Source organism: Pteropus vampyrus, unplaced genomic scaffold (assembly GCF_000151845.1).
Source record: "Pteropus vampyrus isolate Shadow unplaced genomic scaffold, Pvam_2.0 Scaffold736, whole genome shotgun sequence".
In the NCBI taxonomy this organism is placed as follows: domain Eukaryota; kingdom Metazoa; phylum Chordata; class Mammalia; order Chiroptera; family Pteropodidae; genus Pteropus; species Pteropus vampyrus.
The window spans coordinates 38,442-65,232 of NW_011889517.1; the positions used below are offsets into that span (position 1 = coordinate 38,442).

Below are 26,791 nucleotides of genomic sequence, written 5' to 3' on the forward strand. Positions count from 1 at the left end.
TAGGATGCAGTCTGGGCTCTGTGGGTGCTGGGCCTAGCTCTCTGTACCTTCTAGGCAACCAGAATTGGGGTCAGGGTCAGCCACTGAGAGGGGCACTGAGCCTACAGCCAATATAGCCACCAACTTCACATGGGAAGATCTGGACTCCACAGTTCTTGACTAGAGGCCTCTGATTTGTGCCTTTGCAACAGGTCTAGGGTTGGACTCTGGACTAGAGATATGAATGAATGGGAAAACTTGAAGTTGACCTGAAACTGTGGACTAGAGGCCTTGGGGCCTGGCAGGGGAGGGGGAATCGGGGAAGAATTGCTGAACCTTCTGTGTCTGGGGCAGACCAGGCCCTGGCGCCTCTTCTCCTAGCACATGGTGCACTGTCACCCTGACTGAAGAGTTCTCTTAAACTCATTCTATCTGAGCCCCACAAAAGATAACCTGGCCTAACCTGCCATGTCACCAACACTTTGCTGAGATTTGAGGGGTCCAAATCAGCTGACTCCTCCACCCCCTGTTTATTTTGCCACTGAACTGGAAGTTCTTCCCTTACAAGACCACTTGCCATCCTTCCTCTCTGTACACTCACTTCCAGCAGACTAGTTCAGACCTAAGTCACCACTTCCCTGACTGCCACGGTCTCCAGCTCCCCACTTCCTACACGTGACACCAGACTGGAGGAGAAGGAGCCTCCTAGACTAGATCCCTTCCTGTCATTTCACTCTTATAAGCCTTCAGCTACATGATCACCTACATGATCAAAGCTAGATGCCTAGATCCTCAAGAAACTTCTTGCTGTCTCACCTGACAACCTTCAGTGATGTTTTTGAGCCTTTCTGCTTCCTTGGACCTTCCTTCTCTTCAGTTTTGCCCATTGTCCTCCTGAGAAGCCAAGAGCCTAATCAGGTATCTGCACTAGTAGTAAAGAAATCAAGTGCTGAGTACACAGATGCACAAGACTTGTTGTGCCCTCAATATACTGAAATCCTTCCTGGATCTTCCTTGTACCTGCTTCCTCCTTGACTTCCATTTTTTCTCATACCCCACATGCAATCCATCAGAAAATCCTGTCATTCCTTTAAAAGCTATCCAGAATCTGACCACTTCTCTTTGCTTCCACCACTAACACTTTGGAACAAGTCACCACCGTCTCTCACACCTCTTCCTGCTTCCTTCCACATCTTTTCTGCTTCCGCTCTTGTCCACCTTTAGCCTATTCTCAACACAGTGTAAGTCTTCTTAACACAAATCTTGTCATATCACTCCTCTGCTCAAAACCCTCCATTGGCTCTCAACTAAGGGGAAAGACCCAAATCCTTACAATAGACTCCAAGATCCTTGTGATGTGGCTCCCATCCTCCTCTCTAACCTTATCCCTTGCCATTCTTCTCTATTCTTCTCCATTCTTCACTTTGCTCCAGGTTCTTTGAATCCACCAATACATTTCTGCCTCAGGACTTTTGCACTTGCCAATTCTTTTGTCTAAAATACTCTTCCTTCAGGTAGACACATGACTTACGCTCTCTCTGAGCACCCCACCTACACGTCAGCCCTCACTGCTCTCTATTCTCCTATGCAGCCTCATTTTCATAGCACTAACTACTTCACATATTTCTATTAGTCTACTTCCTTATGCTCTCTCCTTTCTTACTCTATGAGAACAAGGACTTGTTCTGTTCATTGCTATATCCCTGGTGTCTAGAGGAGTGTCTGGCACATAGTGCTCTCAAGTTACATTTCTGTCATTTCCCTGTGACCTCTGCTACTTCTCCCAACAAATCAGATATTGATTCCTTTTTCAATAAAATTTTGTTTAAAACCCTAGTGAAGGTCTATTAAATACTTGCCGAATGAATGGATGGATGGATGAACAAATTCTACGTCCCTTGCTTATCTCCTAAAATAGGTTCTAAGCACCTTAAGGGCAGGTGCCCCCATTTTATCATTTTTGTGCCCCAATGTGAACGCTTATGAACATTGACAACATATGTACAGTGATTGAAGCAATTGTATCACGCAGAAACCAATTTAGCCAAGCATGGTAGAATAGGGATTGGGAACACTGGAATTCAAGGGAGCAGAGTTCCTAACCAGGATGTCACTGAGTTGCTGTGTGGTCTGGGAGAAGCAGTCTGTATAGGGCTCTGTTTTCCCATCTGTAAAGGCAAGACTTGGACTAGATTTTGAAATCCCTTTCAGCATTGACATTCTATGGTCATAAGTTTAGGGTAACTGCACATTCATTTGACAAATATTTACTGAACTAGGTTCCAGGCACTAATTGAAAACACAAGACCCCAATCTCAAGAGCTCCCAGATTGAAGGAGCAAAATAAAATAGGGTCAGATTGGCTGCAATAAGAGCTATCTTAAAGAGGCAGAAGCATGCCCTGGAGTCAAGGCTGGGGAGGGCATCTGGGCCAAAGAAATGGATGTGCAAAGGCAGGCGGAATGGAGACAAGGGATATTGGTAACTAGAATATGACTTAATTTTACACAAAGAATTGTTTGAGATAAATGGCTTTTGTATGCTGAGAGTGTGTCCTGCATCCAACAAAGCTAAAGTCTATTTCATCCAGGAAAACATTCACAACTGGAAAACAGCCAGATCAGGCATGCCCACGATCTAAACTGTTCATTTAGAAAATTACCCTGCAAGTCCTCTCACTGCTTCCTGTGAGATCTGCCGTCTTCCCCATCTACCCGTAGTGGCTCCCAGGCCCCCTCACACCGTTTCTACCTGCCCAGCTCATGATAGGCCCAAGACTGGCACAAAGAGAGACCAATCAATTGCTACCTGGTGGAATTTGGGGGAAAAAGCAAGGTCTAACCGCAGGCTAGGCCGCGAACAGGGTCAGCCAAGGCTATTGCCCCGGGCATGACCTAACGTCCCCTGCTGGTTGAAGTTGTTACCATGCTGGATAGGAAAGGTGGAAATTTGCTCCTCGCTCATTGGTCGGCAGAGAAGAGCCTCCGAGGAACCCTTGTTACCAGAGGAGAGAACGAGAGCCCATTGGTCAGGACACCTCATAAAAGCCTCACAGCGCGCAGGATTCTGCAGATCGGTTCGTTCCCGCCTGGGGAGCCCGCCTGTCGCTTCGACCCTCGGCCTGCTTCTCGTCGCCCTGGAACAGCACTGCTTCGCGGACCCCTCTTCCCATAGGCTATTCTGGGGCCTGCTGTCATCTAAGCAGGAGCAAGGCGCAGAACACCAGAGGGAGTGCTCCCTGAGGTGGGATCTAGTCCCTCTGGAGGGCGGCTCGGAGAGACTGCCACTGCCCAAGCTGAGTGCAAAGGCCCCAGACTGGCTCAGCATTTCTGCGGAGGACAATCATTTCCCCCTCAGGACTTGGTCTGAACCACTGCCCTAGCCTCTCCTCAGAGCTCTGCATCTCCAACCTGCAACCCAAACTGAATCTAGTAAGTTCGAAGCACCCACGTGGCGTGCGAACCTTCAGGGCCGACAGAGAGGGGGCATCCCTGTGTATCCAGTATGCATCTCCTTTTACTTGTCCCTTTAATCATTTATCCACCATTTATTTTAGCATTCTAGGTCCACCCGCAGCGCCACCTGCCCAAATCCTTCTCCCGCGGTGCCGGGAAATCCCATGCCCTAAAGAATTCGGGCCGAGATTCAAACAGAGGAGTGGTGGACGACGAGAGGGTGAAACCTCGGAGGAACGATGTTCTACTATCCCAACGTGCTTCAGCGCCACACCGGCTGCTTCGCCACCATCTGGTAAGGGCCGGCTGGGCCAGAGTGGGCGTGCCAGGAGGGGAGCCCTAGAATCCCTGTCTGATAGCTCCCCTTCCATTACCACCTCCACCCGGTCCAGGCTGGCAGCGACGCGCGGCAGCCGATTGGTGAAGCGAGAATACCTGAAAGTTAACGTGGTGAAGACCTGGTAAGGCCCAGAAAAGGGAGGAATGACCTGGTGCTGGTGTGGGTTAGGGGGTGAACGGGGGTGGGCAAAGCTGTGGGGCTGGTTCTCTGTGCAGCGGTGATCAGGGTGCGTTGTTCCCCAGCGAGGAAATCCTCAATTACCTGCTGGTACGAGTGCAACCTCCCCAGCCCGGCTTGCCGAGGCCCCGCTTCTCCCTCTATCTCTCAGCCCAGCTACAGATTGGCGTGATCCGGGTCTACTCACAACAATGCCAGTATCTCGTAGGTAAGGCTGGGAAGGCTCTGAGGCGGGGCAGAGCTGAATGACCCTCAGCTAGGCTAGCTCTCTACCTTGTCCTGCCTTCCCACAGAGGACATTCAGCACATCCTGGAGCGTCTGCACCGTGTTCAGCTGCAGATCCGAATAGATATGGTGGAGACTGAGATGTGAGTGTTCCTCTGGGACTGGGACCACCCAGCCTTTGGTGGGGGACCTCCCTGCTTGGCCTGAGCCCATCTCAGCCTCAGTCCTTGACAGCCACATTCTCTCTCAGACCGAGCCTGCTGCTTCCTAACCGCCTGGCCTTGATGGAGACCTTGGAAGATGCTCCAGACCCCTTTTTTGGGATAATGTCTGTGGATCCTAGACTTCCTAGTCCCTTCGATATCCCTCAGGTAGTATTTATTCCTCTAGGACACCTCAGGCTGATGAGTTGACAGTGCAGAAGGAGAGTTCTATTCCTGCACCAGTCTGACATGGGTTAGGGGAAGGGAGCCTGCCACAGCTTTGCCCCACAGGAGTCGATGCTAGGGGGACTGTCATGGTGGACCCAGCTCCACTTAGCTACCTATTCAAGACCAACCTAGAGGCAGCTCTTGTCCCCACTCATCTCCACACTGTTCCTACTGCCAAGGCCCTAATCCAGGCCTTCATTGTCCCTCAGCACTGTTTCCCTACCCATGTCCTTCTCCATCCATTCCTAATATCTCTGCAACTTCAATGATGTGACTCTCTTCCTTCAAAAACACCTCCAGTGGTTCCCCACTGCAAATGGAATACTAGCATTTAGGGCTCTCTGTGCCCTGATCCAGAGCTAGCCTTCCGCAGACATCTAAGCACGTCCTCTTGGCATCTTTGGCTCCCAAACACCAGTCTGGTTCCTGTGTTTCAAAGATGCCGCATGCACTTCTTTGCTTGTGCTGTTTTCCTAGCCCATAATGGTCATCCTTTGTTCTCTACTAGTCAGATCCTACATATCCCTAAAGACCTTGCTCAAATGCTACTCTTTTCCACGAAGTCTCTATCCAACTCCCAGCCAGAAACAAATGTCATTCTTGAATTAGCACATTACTAAGGCCTTATTTTATTCTTTGTGTTGACCTTTGCTGGGATCATATACAAACTCGTCTCTTTACTAGACCATATGCTTAAGATCAAGAATCTTTTCTGTTCCTTCTGTTCCCCACAACACTTGATATAAGGATGCAGTGCTTCTCGCACAGACAAATTGACAAAGGCTGCATTACTGGTTGGGACGGGAGCCATGAGGGTAGGAATGGGAGGAAGACCAGATGGTGAGTGGGTTCACTGCATGCTGATGTCAGTGCTGCAAGAATTAGACATAAAGAATTAGTTATTACTATCCATTGCCTGAACAGAGTTGTAAAAGAGGGAAAGGAGGGGGCCGAAGTTGAACTCTATCTTTTGTCCCCAATCCCTCCCCAAAGATTCGACACCTTTTGGAGGCTGTGACCCCAGAGAGAGTTCTTGAGGAGGCCCCTCCTGAAGTCCCTACAGAGCCTGGGAAACCAGGTGAGCCTTCTTTCTGGTGAGGGGCTTAGGAAGCTCCAAGAGCTGAAGAAGTAATCATCTTTGAGCTTCTCTCAAGAGCCAGGCCCTGTGAGGGGCACTTTGTGTGTGTAACTTCATCATTGCCTCACGAGAGTCCCATGCGATCAGAATTCTAATCCCCATCTTACTGGTCAGAAAATTGAAGCCCATAGTAGTTAAGCAATGTATTCAAGGTCAAATGGCTGGTGGCTGGCCTGACTGGAACCAGGTTGACTTGAACCCAGAGTCCATGCTTTTGCTTCACCACATGGGTGTGGGAACTTGGAAAGAAGTAGAGGGGCTGATACGACTTTACTGCCCCTCCAGTCAGGCCTCTGGTCACTGTGCTGTCTCCTGAGGCCATCACCCTCCAGGAGGCGGAGCCTATACGCATGCTACACATCGAGGTGAGTTGTCCCCTTGCACACATAGCCTGAGGCCTAATACCTGATTCCGATAGCCTGGCACCCTTGCATCTACTTCCCTCTGCCCAAGTCCTGCCTTCTCCATTTCCATTTCCCCTCTCTCTGCCCCTGGCGCTTGGGCCCCTGGGCTTCCTTGGTCCAGTCTTGTGGCATGCCTCTCAGACTCAGCCTCCTGGATCCACTTCCTTTTTTCAGAAATGGAATTAAGCCCCTTCTCCTTGTTATTTCTTTCATGATAGGGTGAACGGGATCTCCCAGAGGTTAGCCGCCGAGACTTGGACCTGCTCATTGCTGAGGAAGATGAAGCAATCTTGTTGGAGGAACGAGGCAGGCTCATCTGGCAGTGTAGGGCCTGGCTGGTGCTAGACAGCCAGGCCGCGGACACGGGCAATCTGGACCTGGGTAGTGCTCCCATCTTTTCTCTTCTGTGCTCTGAGCCCTTATCCTCTCTCTGCAGTGTTCAAGGAGGAGCCCCGAGTCCCGGAAATGGAAATTACAGTTCCCCCGCTCTCACCTATAGCTCTTGCACGGTAAGGGCAGAAACCCCTGGGCCAGGTAGAGGGTCAGTACTGGGAGGAGTACCCTCATCTCTCTTGCTCATTTTCCCTCAGGGTGGAAGGGGCAGCAGAACCACTTCCAGTCCCAGTCCTAGCCCCTGAGGAGCTGAAGCCAGCAGTCTGGGAGCCTGAGGCCCTGCTTGCTGGTGAGTATCTGCCATGCCTGGGTCCTTTCCTGGGGGCACCTGCACAACCACTGCAGACAAAGACTCTGTATTCCCACTTGCTAAAGGGAGGACCTGCTAGCTTCTTGCCTGGGTGGCTGCGAGGGCAGAGGGTGTGGGGTGGAGCCAGGACCTAGCATGTTGTTGCAGAGGTGACGCCCCCAGAGGAGCTGCGTCTCCCGGCCCCACTCAGCCCAGAGGTGAGTAGTAGACCTTCCAAGCCTTCTCCTTCTCTTCACCCTCCTCTCCCAGAGCTGCTCACCCATATTGTTTCCCCAAACCCTAGGCCACTGCTAGCCTACACAGGCATTTGTACAAATTAGTTAAAAGTTGACCCTGCCCATACTGCAGGTTATCCAGCTGTACTTTCAAATGGGTATGCTCCTGCAGAGTAGGAGCTGCACAGGCTCTTGGAGGCCCACCCAGCCTGTTCTCCAGGGACCTCTGGGGTGGCTGTGTGGGGACTATTTGCAGTCCACCAGGATGTCAGGAAAAAGGAGTAATGGGTAGTCTTACTCCCATCCCCCTCCTCCCCCCCCCCGACTCAGCAGAGGAGGCCCCCCGTTTCACCACCTGCTCGCCGCCGCCGCCGCCAGTTATTGTTCTGGGACAAGGAGACTCAGATCTCCCGGGAGCAGTTCCAGAAACAACTGTACACCAGAGCTCACTGCTGGGAGTGTGTGAGTGCACTCCAGGCTTTGCAGGGGATTGAAGGAGGCAGGGAGGGCCTGGGGCAGGTGCATGCTGGGGCCTTCTAAACTCCTCAGGAGGCACTGGGAACATTTCCCAAAGTGCATGCATTGGGGGTCTGAACATGCACAACTCTCCATGCTCCTTTAGTGACCTTGCTTGGCACATCCACAGGAACCAGTTAAAAGTCCTTTTAGCAGTGGGCACAGCAGGCAGGGGCAGGCATGTGCCTGAAAGGGTTGGAAGGACAGAAGCCCCGGAACAAGGCATTGCAGAGGTGAAGGGGCAGTGAGGGACTCTGAGCTCTGGCCTTTCCTACCATGCAGCCAATGGTGCAGCCTCCTGAGAGAACCATCAGAAGCCCCACAGAGCTGTTCCGAACCCCAACTTACTGTAAGTGTGGTAGGAGTTAGCATGCGGGATCCTGATCCCATATTCCTCACTCTTGGTGTTCCTCATGCCTCAAACCCTGTCTATGCTGCCACCATGTCCCCATCCAGCTGGCTGGCTATCCCCAGAACTGCTGGCTTTCTGGACCCACTGTGCCCAGCCACCCCCAAGAGCACTCAGGCGAATGCCACCCCTGGAGCCTGAGGAGGAGGAGGCTGCTGAGAGAGAGGCAGCAGCTGAAGAGGAAAGGAGAAAGGCTGAAACTCTGAGTGATATTGAGGTAACTGCACCTTCACTCCTTCCTGCAGGAGCTATCTTCTGCCTATATAAGCCAATGGCACCAGGTCCTGGGCTTGGGGTGCATCCTGTTCCAGAGCCAAGGCAGGTTCAGTGCAGGGATTGCTTCACCCTTTCCCCAAGTGCTTCTGTGATGATTAGGGTCTTAGCTCTTTCTCTTATCCCCAGGTCCTGAGGGAGGCCCAAGAGCCCAGTGGGCCCCTCATGCTGTCTTCAGGTAAGCACCTGGGGCAGGGACTGTGGAGATTCCTGTAACCACTGTCCCAGGAAACTGGTACTCCAACTGCTGACAGTTTTTGTCAGAGGAGCATTTAACATACGAAGCATAGATTGGTTCTCTTCAGTTCTCTCTCCTGGGTGCTTGTAACGTCATTGCACAGCTTTTGGCATCCAGTTTGATCAGGTGGCCCCAAAGTCCTGACTGCTCAGATCCAAGCAGACCCACTCATGACCTTCCCCTCCCCCAACAGAGCTCTCCATAGAAGCAGCTGAGGAGGAGAAATCCCGCATCAGCCTCATCCCCCCAGAAGAGCGGTGGTAAGTGCTAGCCTGGGTGAGCTCAGGCTGCAATCTTTGTCAGGTGGAGCAATGACTAGGATGGGTATACCCCTTAACACCATCACAGCTGCCACTTCCTCGCTCCATCTGACTCCCATGTTCTTCTAGGGCCTGGGCTGAGGCAGAGCAGCCAGAGCCCCCTGCATTGCCTGTGGTGCCTGAACTCCCTGAGGTGCCCATGGAAATACCTTTGGAGCTGCCCCCAGAGCCTGAGCTACTCTCACTTGAAGCTGTGCACAGGTACCATGGAGGGGGTGCCTCTGTGGGGTGGGCCTAGGCTGGGGCTAACAGTTCTTGATCCCTACAGGGCAGTGGCACTGGAGCTACAGGCCAACAGGGAGCCTGATTTCAACAGCCTGGTGTCACCTCTCAGTCCCCGCAGGGTGGCTGCCCGGGTCTTCTACCTGCTCCTGGGTGAGTATGGACGCATGTATGTGTGTAGGGCACACAATACAGAGAACACTTGTAAAGACTCTCTCTGACCAGCCTGTTCTTCCCCTCTTGACCAGTGCTCGCAACGCAGCAGATCCTTCGCATAGAACAAGAGAAGCCATACGGGCGCCTCCTGATTCAGCCAGGGCCACGATTCCACAGCAGTTAGAATCAAGTTAGAAAGCTGCCAAGAACCAGCTACATTAAACCATGTTCTGCCTCACTAGGCCCTGCCTGTCTCCTTTCTGAACATGCATTTCTATCCTTCCTGATCTCAGAGTTACTGTTCAAGCAGAAAATGAACTGCCTTTTATTATAGTATGTTGTCATGACTCCTGTGTGTATTGTCCCACAGCAAAGCAGACTCAGCACCGTAAGGTAGCAAGCAGGGCTGGGACCCCAAGTGGGTATGAGGCCCAGAATCTTTGGTAAGGCAAGAGGTGGAACTGGGCTGAGTGGTGGTCCTGGAGCTTGGGCAGGCTGTTCCCTCTGGCCTGGCTGCAGCCCGCATTCTAGTTGAGGCTTAGGAAGTCCTGGAGCTCCTGAGCCTTGTCGCTAGGCAGCGAGCCCAGTGCCGAATGGAAGCTGTCCGTGTGCTGTTTGGCCAAGAATGTCAGAAGCAGCAGTAGTGCAGCCTTGGTGTCTGGGTGAATAGTGGAGAGAGAGAGAGAGATCCAGGGAGAACTGGCTCCCATCCCCTAGCTGCCCCAGGCTCACTGAGCCCTGTTGCTCCTCACCTCCCCACACCCTGCCCACAACTGCTACCCTCACCTGGTGGGATCTTATTGTCAGCCTGAATGAGGCTGCAGATACGCAGGAGCTCAGGAGCCACATCTACAACCTGTGGGAAAAGAAGGGCCAATTTGGGTGGCAACACCCCTGGGCCCCAGGACTGGGGTGGGTGGTAGGGGCCAAGGACAGGCAGTCTCCTACCAGGGGTGTTGGAGCCTATATTGATTCACAGGCATCCAAGACAATTGTGAAACTTTTTGTTTTTGGAGAGGACAGGGGATTATAACCAAAGATGACTGAAGTCATGGACTCAAGATCAAAAGCCAGACAACCAGGAGCTCCACTGACACAATAGTCTCTAAAAGTACACAAGGGTGGCACAACAAGGGTGACAGACACAGGGCTCTGAGCCATTGGTCCCAGCCTAGCCACTTGGTACAAGCAAATCTCATTCATAAAACAGAGTTGCTCTGATTGGAATGAACAGTGATGAGGCCCAGACTGGTACCCAGGCTCCATGGAGCACAGCCTGAAAGAGCTTGGTCTAAGAAATCAGCCTAGGAAAGTTGTGACTTCTAGCTCAGACCAGAAGTTGAAAACAGCCAGGCAGGATGAAGGCTCCTAAGGAAAAATGCTCTGTGGTGAGAAGCTCTTCCTCTCACATAAGCCTGGCTGCCAGTCCTTGTAGAGCAATGAGAAAATGGTATGGATAGTCAAAGGGCAGCTTAAACCATCACTTCCTCAGCTACAACTGATGCCAACTCTGCCTATCACTGAGAAGGGAGCATCAAGCTCCAGCATCGGGGTTACCTGGTCAGGGCTGCTTTGGTACAGGAAGCTGAAGAGGTGCCCTATGGTGACCCACTCCTCCAAGTCCTCCTTCAGTGGCAGGGCGTGCAGCAGGGCAGCCAGTACCTGGACACACAGATGGTTCTGGCCCCTTGCCCCGCACTCTCCCTGGCTTCCTGGCTCTGCCCAATACCTCCATCACTCACCTGGGGCTCTGGTTTTTTTGTGGGACTGGCCATCAGTAGGCGGGCGAGTGCCCCACAGATGTTGTCACGAACACGATCATGGCGCTCCCGTGCCAGGAGAGGCAACAGGAGCCCCAGCAGCTTGGAGAAGTGACTGGTTCACAGTCAAGGAATAGGCACATACAGCAGACGTCTCCCATTCCCCAGGGACACTCTCAAGCCACTCTGGCCCCTACTGCGAGCAGAGGATACTCCTGGGCAGGGCGGCCCCCATGCTCGGCCAGCACACCTAGCCCAAAGATGGCATTGCTCCGCACCTCAGGGTCTGCCTCCCGGGCGGCACTCAGCAGCACGGGGAGCAGGCGGGACACAAACTGGGCTGAGGCGGCACCCAGGCCCTGAATGGACTCCGCCAGTGTCCCCACCGCAAAGGACTTCTCTGCCACTGTGCAGCCCTGTTTCTGGTGGGAGGAGGAGTGCAAGTCAGTCTGGGACTAGGACAGAGCAGGGGATTGGGCGGAATGGGGTTCAAAGCCAGAAGACGGTGCACTCACCGTCTTGCAGAGCAATAATGGCAAGAAGCCGGCAAAGAAGGGGGCAAAGGCATCTCCCCCAGCCACGGATGCCAGGGCAGGGATGGCCTCACCAGCATGCTCTAGCAACATGGCATCGTATTCAGCCTGTGGGGCCAAGTCAGAGGCTAAAGCACCAGGGTCAAATCTCTGACTGTGGTACTTCCTATCATGCTCTTCTACTGCTGGTGGTCCCCATGGGGACTTCCCTTGGTGACAGGACTAGACCTTTCTAGGCTGGGCTTCTTTGCAGCCCAGCTGCTGCTTCTGGCCTTCCTCTGCTCACCTATCAATCCAAGCCCACCCCAAACCCCACTGCCTGAGTGGGAGCAGGGTTGTGTCATTCGGAGCCATTACCAATCTTTTAGCAGACCTGACTTCCCAGGCCAAGCCCAAGTGCACTGTCCACTCTGCCCTATGGAAGCTACCAAACAGACTGTGTGGTCCCACAATTTGCATCCATAGCTTTTACCTGATCCTCATCTTCCTCCTCGTCATCGTCAGTGTCCTGACAGGCAGTCTGCAAAAAGAGGTAGTCTAGCTCAGTCTAGGCTCTCCTGCCCCTTTTCCTTTCCACAGGGTGGGGGCATGGGAGAGCTGGATTTGTAGCTTCTGACGATCCCCACCTGGGGCCAGGCCGCCTCCTCATCTTGAAGCCCACTTGCCCCGCTCACCTTCCTCTGCAGCACAGCCTTTAGCATGTTGCAGAGCTCAGCAAGGCGGCCAGGGGGCTGCAGTGTGAGAGTCCCACAGCTGCGCAGCACTCCCGTCAAGGCCTCTAGCACAGCCATCACCACCTGGCGCTCCCGCTCCCCATACACTGCTTGCATGTAGGACGGTACCACCTGGGCCAGGGCAGCCTGCAGAGCTGGGGACATGATTGGCTGAAGCCCTGGTCAGGCCCTGCCAGTCCCCCCACTCCCAACCCCACTCCACTTACAAAGGCCCCAGCCTGGCCCAAGTGCCCTTCTCACCAGCAGTGTTGGGTTCTGAGGGGCTGCTTTGACAGGCCTTATGCAGAGCACAGCAGAACTGACCCAGGGCTTCATGTGCTGCCTTGCGTACATTCAAGTGAGGGCACTGTGGGATGGAGAGGGACGGGATGTACTTGCTATGTGCAGGTAGAACACAGGGCCTCTAGCCCTGAAATCCCACCCACTGCCCACTCACCTCCAGAAGTCTGAATACTTCTTCAAAGACACTCTCCATGTAAGGAAGGAAGGCCACACTGTAGACAGAAACACGGCCATGGGGAAGGGATTCTGGGGGGCTTCCCAGTGCCAGGGAAGGGCCAGTGCTCACCTGGTGTTCACAGAGACCTCCCCCAGGGCAGCGCAGGCATCTTCCTTCTCATCGAAGAAGGCGTTCTCCACGCTGTACCTACAGTAAGGTGGGGAGCAGCAGTGATTAGGCTCCATCAGGAGCATACCCAGCACTGGGCCCTTGCCCAAAGTTAAGATTCCTCTGACCACTCTTAGAATGGCACCCTTCCGTACCCTGAGATCTCTGAGTCATCCTCTTCTTCCTCGCCCTCATCCATGAGTTCCTCCTCTTCCTCCCCATCACTCTCATCATCAAACAGAAGGAAGGAGCTGCTGCCATCATACTGAGGCTGGACAGAAGAGGCACAGCAAGGACTTTAGCTCAGCCGGGCCCAGGAGATAAGTCTCACCCCAGGGCTGACCTTCCCCAACCGGCCCAGCCCACCCACTCTGCTCACCACAATGCCCTCGGTGGAACGCAGTGACAACAGCATGAGTGTGGTAATTTGTGGCAGGTAGGGTGCCAGGCCCTCACCCATTAGCCCTGATAAGGCTGCAAACAGGCTGTACCTGGTGAAGGCAGGTGGAAGCTGTACATTCCTGTTTGCTGTAGTTGGATAGGATGAGGGAGCTGGGGGAAACCTATGGTCTAGAACCAGATAATTGGGGCTTGGGGTGAGGGCAAGTGAAGGCTCACTCACGTGCAGCGCCGCAAATCAGGATCGTCTACCTGGTCACACAGGCCCAGCCCCAGCTGACAGCATTCCTCAGCCAGGGACTTCATGGGCTCCCCCACTGCTCGTGCCAGCACCCCTAGTGTCTCTGTGGGGGCAAGGATTTGGTTAGCACTGGGATGAGGAGCTGTGCCAGAGGAATGGCGGACCAAAGGTGGCAGTTGGGAGAATTCGGAAATTCTGCTTGCTCCTAGGTGCAGGAGGAGTGCCTCCTTCGATAAGACAGATGCCTGTGCTGCCTTGGGAGAGGTCTCTGTGAACAGCAGGTGAGCACTGGCCCTTTCCTGGCACTGGGAGACCTGCCTGGGAGCCCCTTCCTCACCTAGGCTCTGGATCCGCACAGGCTGAAGGTCCTCATGGCCTGTCACCAGGAATTCCCGCAGGTGTTCCATGATGGTGGGGAAGTAGGGCAGAAGGGAGGCCTGGGCAGCCGTGGCTATAGGAAAGACAGAACCAGCTGGAGGGGGTGCCCGGACCACCCGCCACAGACTCTCTGGGTGAACCCCGTGCCCTATCTCCAGCCTCCTTCTCCTCACCAATGGCCCCCAGGGCGCTCACAGCCAGCTCCTTAGCCCGGGGGGTGCTGGTGTTTCTCAGAGGCTGTAGCATACACTCCATAAGCTCCGGAAGGTAGGGCTGTACTTTGGGCCCTGTGGGAAAGAGCAGCCTTCTAACAACCAACCCAGGTCTCCTATTTACTGGAGGCCCACCTGCCTCCAAGCTGACCATCCTTGTGGTCCCACCACATCCCTCTCCCCACCACAGGTGGTAGTTCAGGGAGTTGCACACCTTGCTCCCTTCAGCCAAAGATACAGCCTTGTTGCCTCCCTCGCACCCCCAAATGCCATCACTACCTAGGTTCTCCACGAAATTCTCCAGGGCATAGCAGGCCTTGGCTAGGTGGTGTGTGTGCCCAGGAGGCACTGACTTCAGGTAGGCAAGGAGCAGTGGCATCACCTCCCCTGAATAGCTGCTGATATGAGGCTGGGAGAAAGAAGAGTGGGCCCTGAGTTGGCTCAACCATAGGGCACATACCTAAGTGCCAATAGCAGAAGGGGTGCCTGGAGAGATGAAGCTGAAGAGAAGCTGGTCCCTGGGACAGGTGGGAACTGAAATGGTGGCTATCCACATTCAACCCTGCTGACCTGTAGGTTCTCTGAGAACTGGCCCAGGGCAAACAGTGCAGCATTGCGCACAACTTGCGATGGGTCCTCCAGGCCTTTGCACACGATCTGCAGTAGCGGGGGCAACAGCCTGGATGGGAAAGGACAAGAGGGCACAGTCTGAGAGCTAAGGCCCGAGAGCCCTAGGCTGAGCTGTTCTCCTGATTCCCCGGGGAAAACCAAGGCATTCTCTGTCATCACATGGTGACAGAGAAGGTGAAGGCCCACATCTCACCACATCATACTCCCTGGTCCCTACAGCCATTTATCTTTCAAACCAGGATACTTTAGAGAGTAGAAGAAAAACACTATTGATAATTAGGCATGAATAACAAGCACAGACGAGGACTACCATGAGCCATGTGGTCCTCCTCCCCATGGTCCACCCTCACTGCAGGACGGGAATAAACACCTTTGCCTGATGTGGTCGCCAGCTCCATCAGACAGCACGGCCAGCACCAGGAGCCCAGCCTTGCGCTGGTACGGGCTCTCACTCCGCAAGGCCTCTTCTAGCATGGGCATCTAGGGGAGAACAGGGCAGTCTCTTGAAATTCCAGCACAAGCCTGCCCATTCCTGTTGACAGTGGACCCTCTACACCCACCAAGGCCCAAATATCCTTGGCTTCGGGGTGATTAGGTACACCTGGGGATATGGAAACGGGAAGGATGGAACCATACTTACCAGCAGAGGACAGAGCTTCTCAGGTGGCAAATGTAGTGCTAGCATGTCCACAACCTGAGAAATGACAGGGAGACTTTGCTGGACTCCACCTCTGCCTCCCAACCTCCCATAGCCACCTAACACCCTGCCCCGCCCTTGTCCCACATCCCACCTGTACAGCGAAATGCTTGGGTGTCTCTCCCAACAGTCCAATCTCCAGCTCTTCCTCCTCTGAATCTTGATCCTCAGGATCCAGCTGGCCCAAAGGGGGCTCGGCAGCCATAATGGGAAAAAGGGTATGCAGCAAGGAGGGCAGGAGACGATTCTTTAGTAAGGCCTTGAGAGGGAGGGTGGAACAGTGTTCCTGATAATCTGCTCTCAAGATGGATTCATTAAAAATTCCAGCTTTTAGACCATAGAAGGGTCCAGAAGAAGATTCTCAATTTCCAAGCCAGAAGCTGGGGTGAGGCCAGACCAAGTCTTGAATATCTTAGCAAAGGTACATTAGATACCCTGAGATGGTCAAAAGCCCCAGGAGTGAGATGAGGGAAGGAGGTGGGGGTGGAGTAGTGTACTTGGGAGGGCACTCACCTTGCTCTTGACTTTGACCAAGAAAGTGAGGCAGCAGAGAATACGTACACGTATTGCATCGCCCAGAGCCATGTTTCTAGCCACCTGCCCAGAGACTACTGTGAATTAGAGGCAGGCAAGGAAAATCCAGAACAAGCAGCAGGGGCCCTGCCCACCCCAGGCTCACCTCCAGGCAGAATGTGAGGACCTCAGAGAGATGGGAGGTGATGACAGGCACCTCTGACTCCAGCAATTCATCCAGGGCCTCCATGGCCTCACAGGCCTTTGCCTGCCAGACAGACAGACAAATCACAGGGTTATCATGCTCTTCTTCAGTGGACCAGGCTGGATGCTCCTGCACTCTCCTTCCAACAGAGCTCCCGCCCACATGCCCTCACCTCATCTACAAGAATCAGAGTCTGCATGGCCATGATGAGCTTGGGCACCAACATCCGTGCGAGAGGCTAGAGGACATAGGATGAGTTGAATCACAGAAAGCATGATGCAGTCTAGTCTCAGGCCCCAGAAGCTGGCAGCTTCCTTAAAGCCTGGACACAGGAAGAGCCCAGGCACAGCCACCCACAGTAGCCCCTCTCAATTGCTAGGAAGGACAAAAGGCAAAGAAAGAATCTGAAGTAGTTCTGTATCCTGCAAGGGTGAGGACATAAAGGCCTGAGGACAGGGGGCCAGGGAAGGTGAAGGCCCACATCTCACCACATCATCAGTGCCGAGGTAAGGGGCCATGGTGGTCAGAGTGCGCAGGGAGTAGAAGAGGAGCCCAGGAGAGCCCACCTCACCAAGGGTCTCATTCAGAAGCTGAAGAAGCTCCCGGTGGTGGGGTCGGAAGGCCTCAGGCCGGGAGGTCACCACTACACTTAGCAGCAAAAGCCCCATCTATCCAGGAGTGGAAATGAAAGGGAAAAACTTACATGGTCTATTGAGCCTCTCAGTCCTTTCCTCCCACCAACCATGTGATAGTACCTCTCTCTCAGGGATGTGGGGGCTGTGGGTATTGTGCTGAAGAAGCTGCATGAGCTGAGGCCAGGCCTCCAGGCCTTCCTTCCGAAAAATGGTGGCTGAGAGCTGGGCCAAGCTAAGGCTCACATTGTGCCTGCAAAAAGGAAAGATTCCCCCGACCCCCAATCACCCTCCAGTATCCTCCCTGTACATGCTGGCCCTGCCTCCATGGGGTGGCCAGGAGAGAAACCTCCGGGTGAGGGCGCAGAATCTTTGCCAGTTGGGACACGTAAGACAGTGGCTCAGAGGGAATTTCGGTTCCATTCTTTGACAGCCCATTCTCAAGAACTTTAGTCTTCAACACAGGCTTAGAATCCTCGCTTCACTCTTAGTCTAAAACTGAAGTCCCTGCCCCCCAAGTCCCAGCCTGTAGCTGAAAGAGAAGACAGAAACCCAGAAAGGGTCTCAGCCTGGAGTCATTTAGGGTCCCTAGAAAAGGCGGGTAGGCACTTACTCTGTCTCTCTCTGGAGGGCCGTTAGGACCAGGGACTTGAGGCTGGAACACAGGTGGCAGGTGTTTGGTACTTGGTCTGCCCATCTCCGCCTGGCCCCGCCCCGCCCCGCCCCTGGCCCTGCCCACCTCTCCCGGTGCTCCGCTGCCAGCCGTCGCCAGCGGGCGTTCAGTCGTCTGCGGGTCAGCAAGGCTGCGAACTGGCGGATCTGGGACAAGGAGACAGGCATGTGAGGGTCCTGGCAGGAACTGGGGCTTGACCAGTGGCGTGACCAGTGGCGTACTGTGGGAAGCTCAGCGAGAAGGGGCAGGAGCTTCACCTGAGGGTCTGCCGCCGAGGCCAGCAGGTCGCAGAGCGCCGGCAGAGAGGCGGGGTCCCGAAGAGCGACCTGGAGCTGCTCGGTGGCCTGGGGAGAGGCTGGGGATCAGAATCAGGACTTCTCCGCAACCTCCCGCTCGCCCCGGCTGCGCCTGCCCCGTACCCGGCGGATACGCTCGGTGTCCGGCAACAGCAGCTCCCGCAGGATCCGCTCCAGGCCCGCAGGCTCCATGGTAGCAGCCGAGCCACCGCTACACGGCGGGGAGCGCGGGGAGGGACCGCACGTGGAGGCTCTGAAACCCACTTCCGGCGGAAAGGGCGTTGCGCCGCGCCCCTCCCGTCGCCAGGGTGATTCAATTCGCTTCCGACAAAGAGCTGTGGCCCTGCCGCTTCCGTTGGGCTGAGCCCGGCTGAGCGCTGCTGAGCGGAAACGGCGCCCTGGAGATGTAGGTTCCTCCAGCCGAGAGTTCCCAAGCTCTGTGGAAAACTTGAATTCCGTGCATAACGCGGCCAACCCAGCTTTCTAAGGGTCACTGCCCTTAACGGCAGGGTTCGAGTTCCTATATCCAGACCAAACCCTCCAACTACAGGATCCTTTTTCTTAACAAATTTTATTTTGATAATTGTAAAAAGAAAAGTCAGGGCCAAACCTAAAGGCAACTTAAAAAGTTCAAATATATACTTCTTATATAATAGAGATTTATAATTTCCAGGCCCTCTCTGGAAAAGGGAGGCCCAAAGGGGAGGGCAACAACGCCATCGCACAATCAGAAGAGATGTTGATAAGAGAGAGAAATGGAGCGTGAAGAAAGGGAGACAGGAGTAATAGTTTTGCCACCCAAAACTCAGTCCATCTTGAGGTTAACATAGATATAACGGATGAACTTTAGGGAAGAAAAAAAGGAGATGGTGCCCAGCATGAGGAAGAAGACATAACCAGTGAGTAAGGAGTAGCCAAAGAACTCCACTGTCTGTACCGGCCCTGACATGTTGGAGCGCCTGGCATAGTAGAAAACTGAGTAGAGAAAGATGAAGAGCCCAGTGGAGCCAACACTCAGCACAGAGCGCCACCACCACCGGTAATCCTCCCCAGACAACTGGAAGTAGGTGAGAGCAATAGAGATGCAAGCCCCCACACTCAGCAGAATGGCGAAGACAAAGAAGAGGATGCCATACAAAGTGTACTGCTCCCGACCCCATACTGTGGCAAAGATGTAGTACAGCTCCACAGAGATGGCACTGTGAAGAGAAGAGACGAGACACAGCATTAAAGGGCTGCGCACTGCCAGCACAGTATCTGGACCAAAGTCCAGCCACCAACTATGTTATTGGTTCACTGTAGCAAGTAGGTCCACTCCACTCCCTGCCCTGGAATTCCTGGCTTGATGGGGATTCTTTTACCTATGATTAGCTGCTTACATTTTCAGAACATCTTCTTTAATAGGTTGGGAGTGGGAATCTTGTCTTTTATTTTCCATTGTATTATCTGCCTGCCACTAAGAGGTACTCAACAAGTTGAATGAGTAATCAAATGGGCTTTAAGCCCCACATGCTACCTGTAGACACTAAAGTCAGAAACCAGGACAATGGTGAAAGGAACGATATCTCTCGAGAGCTTTATAAATGAGACACCCTCATGTTTGAACTGATTCAAGCTCAGTCCTGCTTGAAGAAAGGAGGAACCATTTAGTGATCTCCTAACAGTACAGCTGAACCAGAGATTATCACTGACATTGGGTTTGGGTACGGGGTGAGTGGGGAAAAGAAAAGTCGAGGTCGGGAACCTGTGAGCAATGGCCATGGAATAAAGAGAGAATACCTGAAAGGCAGGAAACCTCCAACAGTCATGTGGATGAGAGTAGACTTGTACCAGGGCTGGGGCGGGATTTCTCGGGCGATGTTCTTGGTGCGACAAGGTGCATCAAAGGGGCTAGCGTTGTTCTTCCCAAAGATACCTCCAATGATAGTGAGGGGAAAGCCCACCAGAAGCCAAACTGTCAGAAGCAGCAGGATGGTGGTGGCTGGCAGAGCCTGTGTCGAACCATTGGCCCAATGTACCGAGTTCACCACACTCCATGTCAGGAAGAAAGGCACTGCAGGGATGGGCCCCCAAAGGGAGAGTCAGCACTAGGAGCTACATCCCTGGGGGCATCCACTCAGACTGGACCTAACGGGAGAGGGGTGAAACATCCTGTTCCCAGGCAGACACCACCCTTTCGTTTCCCACTTCTGGTTCCTTATCAACACTTCTTCCTTATTCATTATCATTAAAGATCAAGGCAGCTTTACATAATGATCTGAGAGTGACACAAATCCATGTGCTTCCAAGGGCCTGTTCTGCTGTGGCTTCAATGATTCCTAGCATGAGACATTCCTTTGGATTAAGGCCCTGTTTACAGAAAGCCCTGGTTCAAACAAATGTGATAGAATATAAATCAGACCCTTAGCATTGGGACCATAAAAGGTTTAGAATGCAACTACTGCTTTTGAAAAGACAAGCTAGCTTAAAGGCTAGAGTGGGGTAGCCCATCTCAAAAATAAATTTAAAAAAAGGAGGAATATCAAAAACTAAATTTGAGAGTATTATTTCAATATAATGGTTGAGAATGCAGGCTCTAGAGTCAGACTGCCTGAGTCTGAAACCTGGTTCACTACTTTTTAGGAGTTTAATCTCAGGCAAGTTACTTAACTAGCACAAAATTCAATTTCCTCATCTGTAAAATGGGGACAATATTATCTATTGCATACAGTTATTATTAAGATTAAATGAGATGAAGGTATGTTGAGTGTCTACCATGCTGCCTAGGACATTTTAAGGGCTTAATAATTTTAACTATGCAAAAGAAATGTATTCTTGTCTTTTGAATGGTTTTCTTTGGCCTATTTTCATTCTTTTAAAGCCTCACTCTGACTCTATCCCAAGTTCCATGATGCGCTCTAAATTCCTAAGTTGGTCCACCAGGGAAAGGGCAGTTCTCACCAGAGAAGAGACTGGTGGTGAGAATGATGTTCCACACCCAACGCTCGCCTCCGATCTGCCGGTAGAAGTGGCTGGACACGTAGCCAGAGATGCAGCAGGTCAGGGCATACAACAAGATGGCTGCTGAGTTAATGGCCCCATGACGGTGCACATTGAACATCCCCAGCAGCGCCATGACAATAATGCCTGTAGGGTAGTAGTGGAAAGTCTATGTTAGGTCTCACCTATCCCTCTTCTGGCAACTTCAGAGGAATTAGCCCCCTTTCTTCCAGACCCAAGGCCTCCAGCAAAACACTATCTCACAACTCCATTGTCCAGAAAACCCACAGTAGGATACACACATCCTTGCTAGAGCCACCCCATCCCCCAGGTCTGCCCCTCACCTTGGACAGAAGAACTCTGCAGATCTTTTCTGAACAAATCACCTACTTAAATTTAACCCTTGAGAGAAATCCCTGATTAATTTTGATCACCTCACCAGTGCCAAGGGCCAGGAACTGGGCACCCACACCAAGCACAGCACAGAGCAGACCACGGTATGGAGGGAAACGGAAGACATCTGTATGGATAATTTTCCAGCCATTGTCACCTTGGTCAAAGTCATCAACAGAACCTGCAGAGGTTGTCTCCTCATCCAAGTTGTACCGAGCCAGGTCGTTCCGAAGCACACGCATGAGAATGACAGCCACAAAACCCACCAGTAGAAACACAAGCACCATGGAATTGATGATGGACAACCAATGAATTTCCAGTGTTCGGGGAAAGAAACCCCCATCATCACCACGGCGCCTATCACTCCGACGCTCCACTGAAGTCTCAGACCAGCGCACACTGTAAGTGTGTGTGAGGCCTAGGAACTCATCAGGTCGTAACCCATCTAAACTGTGGGGCTTGACATCCCTCACTGAGACGTTGGCAAATATGATTCGATCTCCATGAAATTCTAGGTGGAAGTCCAAATGGGTCCAGAGTCCTATCTTGTGGCTGTGAGGCAGGAAGCCACTCTCCTCCATGTAGCCCACAAAGCCACGGAGTGGCAAGTCGTCCACCACAAATTCAAAGTAGTACAATTCCTCAATGGCCTGGCGGAGCTGTTCCACCTACAAAGAGTGAGTCAGGAATCAGACAAGGCCTCAAGCGTAGGGTTAGGGCAGGGTTTCTTAACCTCAGCACTACTGATATTTGGGGCTGGATAATTCTTTGTTGTTAGGGGCTGTCCTGTGCATTGTAAGATACATCATCCCTGGCTTCTCACTAGGTATCAGTAGCATCCGTCAATAGTGATATCTCAGTATCTCCAGACAGTGCCAAATGTCCCCTGGGAAACAAAACTGCCCCTGTTGAGAACCAATGAGTTAGACCCTAGTATGTTAGGATTCTCCAAAAAGAGCAAGTATGACTAGAAAAAGGAGAGAGGCAAGGTATGAGAAGGTCTGGAGAAGAATAGAGAAAGGTGCCCTAAGATAAGATTTGCTAAAGAAAAAAAGCCTGACAGGGATGATTAGGTAGAGTGTAAAGGAGCCAGTTAAGAAACGGCCAAATTGTAGGTATGGAAGGAAATAACAATGCAGCAGTGATAGTTTGGAACTTATTACCAGCAGAGAAGTTTAGAGTCAGGAGCCCTGGACTATCTATCCATGCAGTCTTGAAAAAGTCACCTCTGAGCAAGTATGTTTCTTCAGCTGACTGCAAATACTACCACCTGCCCTGCCTGCCACATGGGTTTGTAGTGAGAATCAAGTCAGATCATCTCCATAAAGATGCTTTGAAAACTATAAATGTGAGGCACTCTTATTAGTCCCTAGGAGGCAGGGCTAAGTTCTAGCCAACACAGAGAGGCTGACCTGTGCAGAACTAAGCTGCATGTGGCACAGAATTCTCCTTTCCGCATTCTCCCGAAAGCGGATCTCATACAAAGACTCAGCCATTCGGTCACCATCCAATACTTCACCCAGGCTAAGGCTTTTGTGGCGTATCTTCTCAGGGCAGCAGACTGGAAGCTGATAGTAGTGGTAAGTCTCCTGAGGGTTATGGTAAGGTCCCACTTTGTTCACATATAGAATGACGGGGTCGCCGGCCTTGTAGTGTGTCACACCTTCCACCTCTGGCTCATGGCCTGTGCCCAGCAGCAGCATGAGTGGCAACCACTGACAGTTCCAACTTCGAGGGTGCCCTAGGACTGTCATCCTTATGGCAGGGGAACCTGTTGGGGTGGGGGTGGGGGAGTCCTGAGATTATGAAAACCAGGGATCAACTCATGAGGCCCAGGTCAAACCCTTCTTAGTGACTGACACTCAATGGCTGCAATTCCTCCCCCTTGACCTCTCCGACCCTCCCTCAGAAGGACACCTATTGACCCCCACATCACATCATGTTTCTATCCCGAAAATTGGGCTCCATCTCTGCTCTTTTGTTCTCAACCCGTGGTTCCCCTCTCCCGCTGCCCGCCTGGCCCTTCCCCGCACGCCTCCGCTGTTTCCATGGCAACGCCACGCAGCCTCGCACCTCAAGCACCTTCTGGCCTCAGCCCTGGGGTCCTCACCACGTGGGAAGGGCCGACCCAGGCGGCGCCAGTGGCCTCTGCGGGCCCCGTAGCTGCCCTTGGATTCCTGCTGGGGTCTCCCCCAGAGCGGCGCGCTAGCGGCGGCCTGGAGAGGACCTGACAACCGACCTCTACGAAGTCGGCTGCGGCGGTGCCTGCTTGCAGCGACTACAGTCAAACCACGAGGGACACCGCATTCGTCTCAGTGAAGTGCTCGCCGAAGAGTTCGCTATAGCGGGAGGCCCAGCCCAGCTCTGCAAACCCCGCAAGGCTCAGCTAGCCTCTCCCCCGGCAAGGGGCCCTCCCGGCGATTGGGAGAGCAGCCCAGGACACGTCAGTCTTACCACTTCCGCCCTCACCAGCCGGGGCCTTAGACCGGCGGGAAGCTCCTTCCTGGAGCCTGGAGGCGACAGCGGCCGCCCCACCAGTGGTTTACCGTGGAGGGGGTTGCTTTCGTGGCTTGGCTACGAGGATACAGACGCCCCTTTTGGAAAAGACTCGTCGCCCGGCCTCCGGCCCGCCCCGGGGAAGGTTCGAGAGCAGTGCCCGCTGCGCGCGCCCAGTGACTGTCCAGGACACGGAATCCGGGCGGCGGCTGTGCCCACATCTAGTGGACGCCCCGAAGCGTTTGCCGGCCGCACCAATGGGACTCGCCACTGACTCCTGGGGCCAAGCCCTGAGCGGTTCATGGCTCCCAACCCAGGCGGGGATGAGGGTTTGGGCGTCGCTGTGCTAGGACAGGCAGGGTATAGCACATAGAAGGGTCCTGGAGTCTGTATCTCACCTCACTGTTTCTCACCCACCTGTCATGAATGGCCTGCCGCCAAAAAATAAATACGTAAATAAAAATATCTTCCCGAGGTTGAACCTGGAGGCCTCCCTGGCAATGCCTGTTCCATGTCCGACGATAGGTAGGTCTAAGCCAGGTCTGGTGCAGAGGCACGCAAAGAGATAGGATGTCTGCAGTTTCACCCCCTGAGTTGGACAGCTTGACAGGGTTATTGTTTATTGCAGGTAAAGAATCTTGCCATACATTGGACTCATGTTTTTGTTCTTATTTATCTATGTGTATGTATTTTGGCTTCTCTTAATTTAGTATTGCAAATTATTCTGGAGAAGTTTACCCTTGTCTGTCTCAGCAATGTTTTAAGGGGATCTTGCCTTTAGAGGAGTTTCCTGAGTTTCCCTGGAGGTCAGACCCAGGGGCACTGACTTCCCTTTGACCACCTGGGAGCAACGTGTAAGGAAGCTGACTTAAGGTTCCCTTTTCCTGGAGAAAGTAGTACAGCAGAAAGTTACTAGTGGCTTCTGGACGGAAAAGTCCTTTATTTACCCACATCTGCCCTCTCTGACCTAGCCCTCCTCCCTGCAGGAGAAGGTGAGGTTCCAGGAAGTAGGGGATTGGGTGTTTTAGACAATCAATAAATTTTGTAATTAGAAAAGTAACTTAGGATGGCTTTGGAATAGTTTTTAAGAGACCAGGACAACCACCTGGTTTCTAAAGCCAGAAACCTGGGCCTCTTACCCCTTGCCCCTAAGATCAGTGCCACCAAGCCTTATCTACTTATTTCCTGAATATCTTCCAAATACCTGCCCTCCACAGCTGTCTTGGTTCAGGCCCATCCTCTCACCTATATTACCATGACAGTCATCTTGCTACTTTCCTGGTCACAGCCTCCTTTGGATCCATTTTCCACACTGCTGCTGCAATGATTTTTTAAAATCCTAGATGTGTTCTGGATTAAAGGTGTTCTATATTTTGCAACAGTGGTTCTCAAATCCTAATGTGCCTTAGATTCAGCCAGAAGCTTGTTAAAAACATATACGTAGGCCCCACCAAATCTGGATCTTGGGGGAGTTGGCATAATTAATTTTTTTAACAAGCTCTGATTTTGATACTAAAATTTGACCACGAATACATAAAGTCAAAAAAGCTTGGCATATGAGGCCTCTCAGACCTGGATCTTAATTCTTAATTCTTCAGGTATATTCCCCTTCTGGAATCCTATCCTGTATTCAAATTGAAATTTTAAATGTCATGTTCTCTCAAGCCTGCAAGCCTCATGTAGTTCCTTTTGCCCTGACTGCCCAATCTCCCATTCTCTGCTTACCTCCCTGGAGATTCCTTTTGAACAGTGCAAATGCCACCTTTCCTATAAAGCCTTCCCTTATATTTTCTAGTCTTTGTTTATAGTACTTTATCTCAGTATACTGTTAATTTACTTATGAGTCTTTCTCCCTTGTTAATTGCTAACTCCTTATAGGAGACTATAACTTACCCATTTTGGTATCCTTGGGACCTAGCGATGCTTTTATATATATAGTAGGCAGCTTAATACACATTCCTTAAATGAACTGGTTTACCCCCATACAGAGAACAGAGCTGCTACAAAGCTCTAGGGGCCAGATGCCTATCCAGGGGAGCAGATGGTGGGCAGGGCTAGGTGGGCCTCCTTACCATGGTGCACCCTGAAACTACTCATCTTCATAGATTGAGGATGTGGTTCCAGCTTCCAACAAGACTTTGGAGCCATCCTGCCAACTGGGTCAGGCTGTCAATAAACGGGAATTTACCAGTAGCCTATGGCATAATCTATTGTTGGAGGTTTTGTTTTATTTCGGAGGATGGAAGATAGAAGCAATATGATTCTTCCCTTGTTCTTTCTCTACATGCCCCTTGTTCTTTCTTCTTCATGCCCTCTGCCCTCCCCCAAACCTTAAATTCAGACAACCCCTCTATGACCACAACCTCTTGTCATTCCCACCAAATTTGTTCTTCCATTTCACTGAGGCCTGCAACCCCTCCTCCTGCCCTTTTGTCTTTTTCTAGCTTGTCTTCCTAACACATGTACCTTAGATTCTGCATTCCATCATTTCAGCCACATTCTTGCCTGTGTTGTTGATGCCTCTCCCATTATTCTTTAATTGCAGGTGCCAAGTGAAACCTTAATCTTGGGTTAATTCATCTATCAATATGCAAGTACCTATACCAGGATGCTAAAAGATTCTTAACATTATGATATGTTAAGATCATGTGTCTCTAAATTGTGTTCTCCAACTTCAGTTGGGCCCTCAAATCTGCCCGGTGACCCTACTCATTTTCCAAACCAGCTCTCTTCCATTCTCCATAACCCATTCTTCGCAAGCCTCTGACTTTACCTCCCTCTTCTGATCAGTTGACCTCCCTTATAGCCTAGTGGGAGATGCAAGAAAAGAAATTACAGACACTATGGTAGATTCTGTGACAGAGAAAGTATTGGGGCATGGGAGCATCCAGGAGGGGGGAACTTCTAATTTGGAGTTGAGCAGTCAGTAAAGGCTTCCTTAAAACAATTCATCAGTTAAGTCTTGAAGGGAGAGCAGGAGTTTGCCAGAACAGAGGGAACAATGAAGGAAAATCAATTCCGTTTGGCTGGAGCATTGTGTGTATGTTAGAATAGTGGTCTCCAACCTTTTTGGCACCAAGGACCGGTGCTCCTATGAGAATCTAATGCTTATGATCTGAGGTGGAGCTGAGGTGGCGATGCTAGCACTGGGGAGTGGCTGCAAGTACAGATGAAGCTTTGCTCACTTGCTGGCTGCTCATCTCCTGCTGTG

The 26,791-nt window shown here is 52.2% G+C and overlaps 3 protein-coding genes across 11 annotated transcripts; 1 reads left to right on the top strand and 2 right to left on the bottom strand.

Annotated features, from left to right (window-relative positions):
• The first annotated feature begins 49 nt into the window (after nt 1–49).
• On the top strand, nt 50–9,535 carry REC8 (REC8 meiotic recombination protein). 3 transcript variants are annotated; one of them, XM_023526168.1, is made up of 20 exons: nt 50–3,410; nt 3,536–3,729; nt 3,827–3,895; nt 4,017–4,159; nt 4,245–4,320; nt 4,428–4,548; nt 5,602–5,686; nt 6,032–6,111; nt 6,369–6,456; nt 6,587–6,659; nt 6,741–6,832; nt 7,001–7,050; nt 7,399–7,530; nt 7,867–7,933; nt 8,041–8,210; nt 8,396–8,444; nt 8,698–8,764; nt 8,894–9,025; nt 9,093–9,199; nt 9,295–9,535. In XM_023526168.1, exons 2-20 carry the CDS (start codon nt 3,674–3,676, stop codon nt 9,384–9,386), a joined length of 1,749 nt encoding a protein of 582 aa, XP_023381936.1. In that variant the 5' UTR covers nt 50–3,410; nt 3,536–3,673; the 3' UTR covers nt 9,387–9,535. The 3 variants fall into 3 exon arrangements, with proteins under 3 accessions (XP_023381936.1, XP_011383805.1, XP_023381937.1); XM_011385503.2 differs by having other exon boundaries at nt 7,402–7,530; XM_023526169.1 differs by lacking the exon at nt 50–3,410 and having other exon boundaries at nt 3,681–3,729; nt 4,103–4,159.
• On the bottom strand, nt 9,504–18,407 carry IPO4 (importin 4). 3 transcript variants are annotated; one of them, XM_011385502.2, is made up of 30 exons: nt 17,836–18,407; nt 17,674–17,760; nt 17,483–17,562; nt 17,357–17,398; nt 16,867–16,996; nt 16,600–16,779; nt 16,284–16,349; nt 16,073–16,174; nt 15,907–15,990; nt 15,488–15,652; nt 15,337–15,390; nt 15,067–15,176; nt 14,637–14,745; nt 14,346–14,475; nt 14,028–14,141; nt 13,814–13,927; nt 13,459–13,579; nt 13,216–13,327; nt 12,992–13,107; nt 12,798–12,875; nt 12,666–12,723; nt 12,470–12,575; nt 12,170–12,363; nt 11,968–12,015; nt 11,478–11,603; nt 11,176–11,384; nt 10,945–11,077; nt 10,760–10,864; nt 9,989–10,058; nt 9,504–9,860 (listed from the first exon to the last, which is right to left on the bottom strand). In XM_011385502.2, the coding sequence occupies exons 1-30, from the start codon at nt 17,902–17,904 to the stop codon at nt 9,730–9,732; spliced, it is 3,243 nt and encodes a 1,080-aa protein (XP_011383804.1). In that variant the 5' UTR covers nt 17,905–18,407; the 3' UTR covers nt 9,504–9,729. The 3 variants fall into 3 exon arrangements, with proteins under 3 accessions (XP_011383804.1, XP_023381934.1, XP_011383803.1); XM_023526166.1 differs by lacking the exon at nt 10,760–10,864 and having other exon boundaries at nt 17,836–18,072; XM_011385501.2 differs by having other exon boundaries at nt 17,483–17,760; nt 17,836–18,072.
• Nucleotides 18,263–24,165, bottom strand: TM9SF1 (transmembrane 9 superfamily member 1). Of its 5 annotated transcripts, none has more exons than XM_011385498.2 (6): nt 23,195–23,574; nt 22,497–22,855; nt 21,131–21,752; nt 20,653–20,838; nt 19,492–19,765; nt 18,263–18,911 (listed from the first exon to the last, which is right to left on the bottom strand). In XM_011385498.2, the coding sequence occupies exons 2-6, from the start codon at nt 22,836–22,838 to the stop codon at nt 18,518–18,520; spliced, it is 1,818 nt and encodes a 605-aa protein (XP_011383800.1). In that variant the 5' UTR covers nt 22,839–22,855; nt 23,195–23,574; the 3' UTR covers nt 18,263–18,517. The 5 variants fall into 5 exon arrangements, with proteins under 5 accessions (XP_011383800.1, XP_011383802.1, XP_011383801.1 ...); XM_011385500.2 differs by lacking the exon at nt 23,195–23,574 and adding an exon at nt 23,631–24,165 and having other exon boundaries at nt 18,265–18,911; XM_011385499.2 differs by having other exon boundaries at nt 18,265–18,911; nt 23,539–24,165.
• Between the last annotated feature and the right edge of the window lie 2,626 nt (nt 24,166–26,791).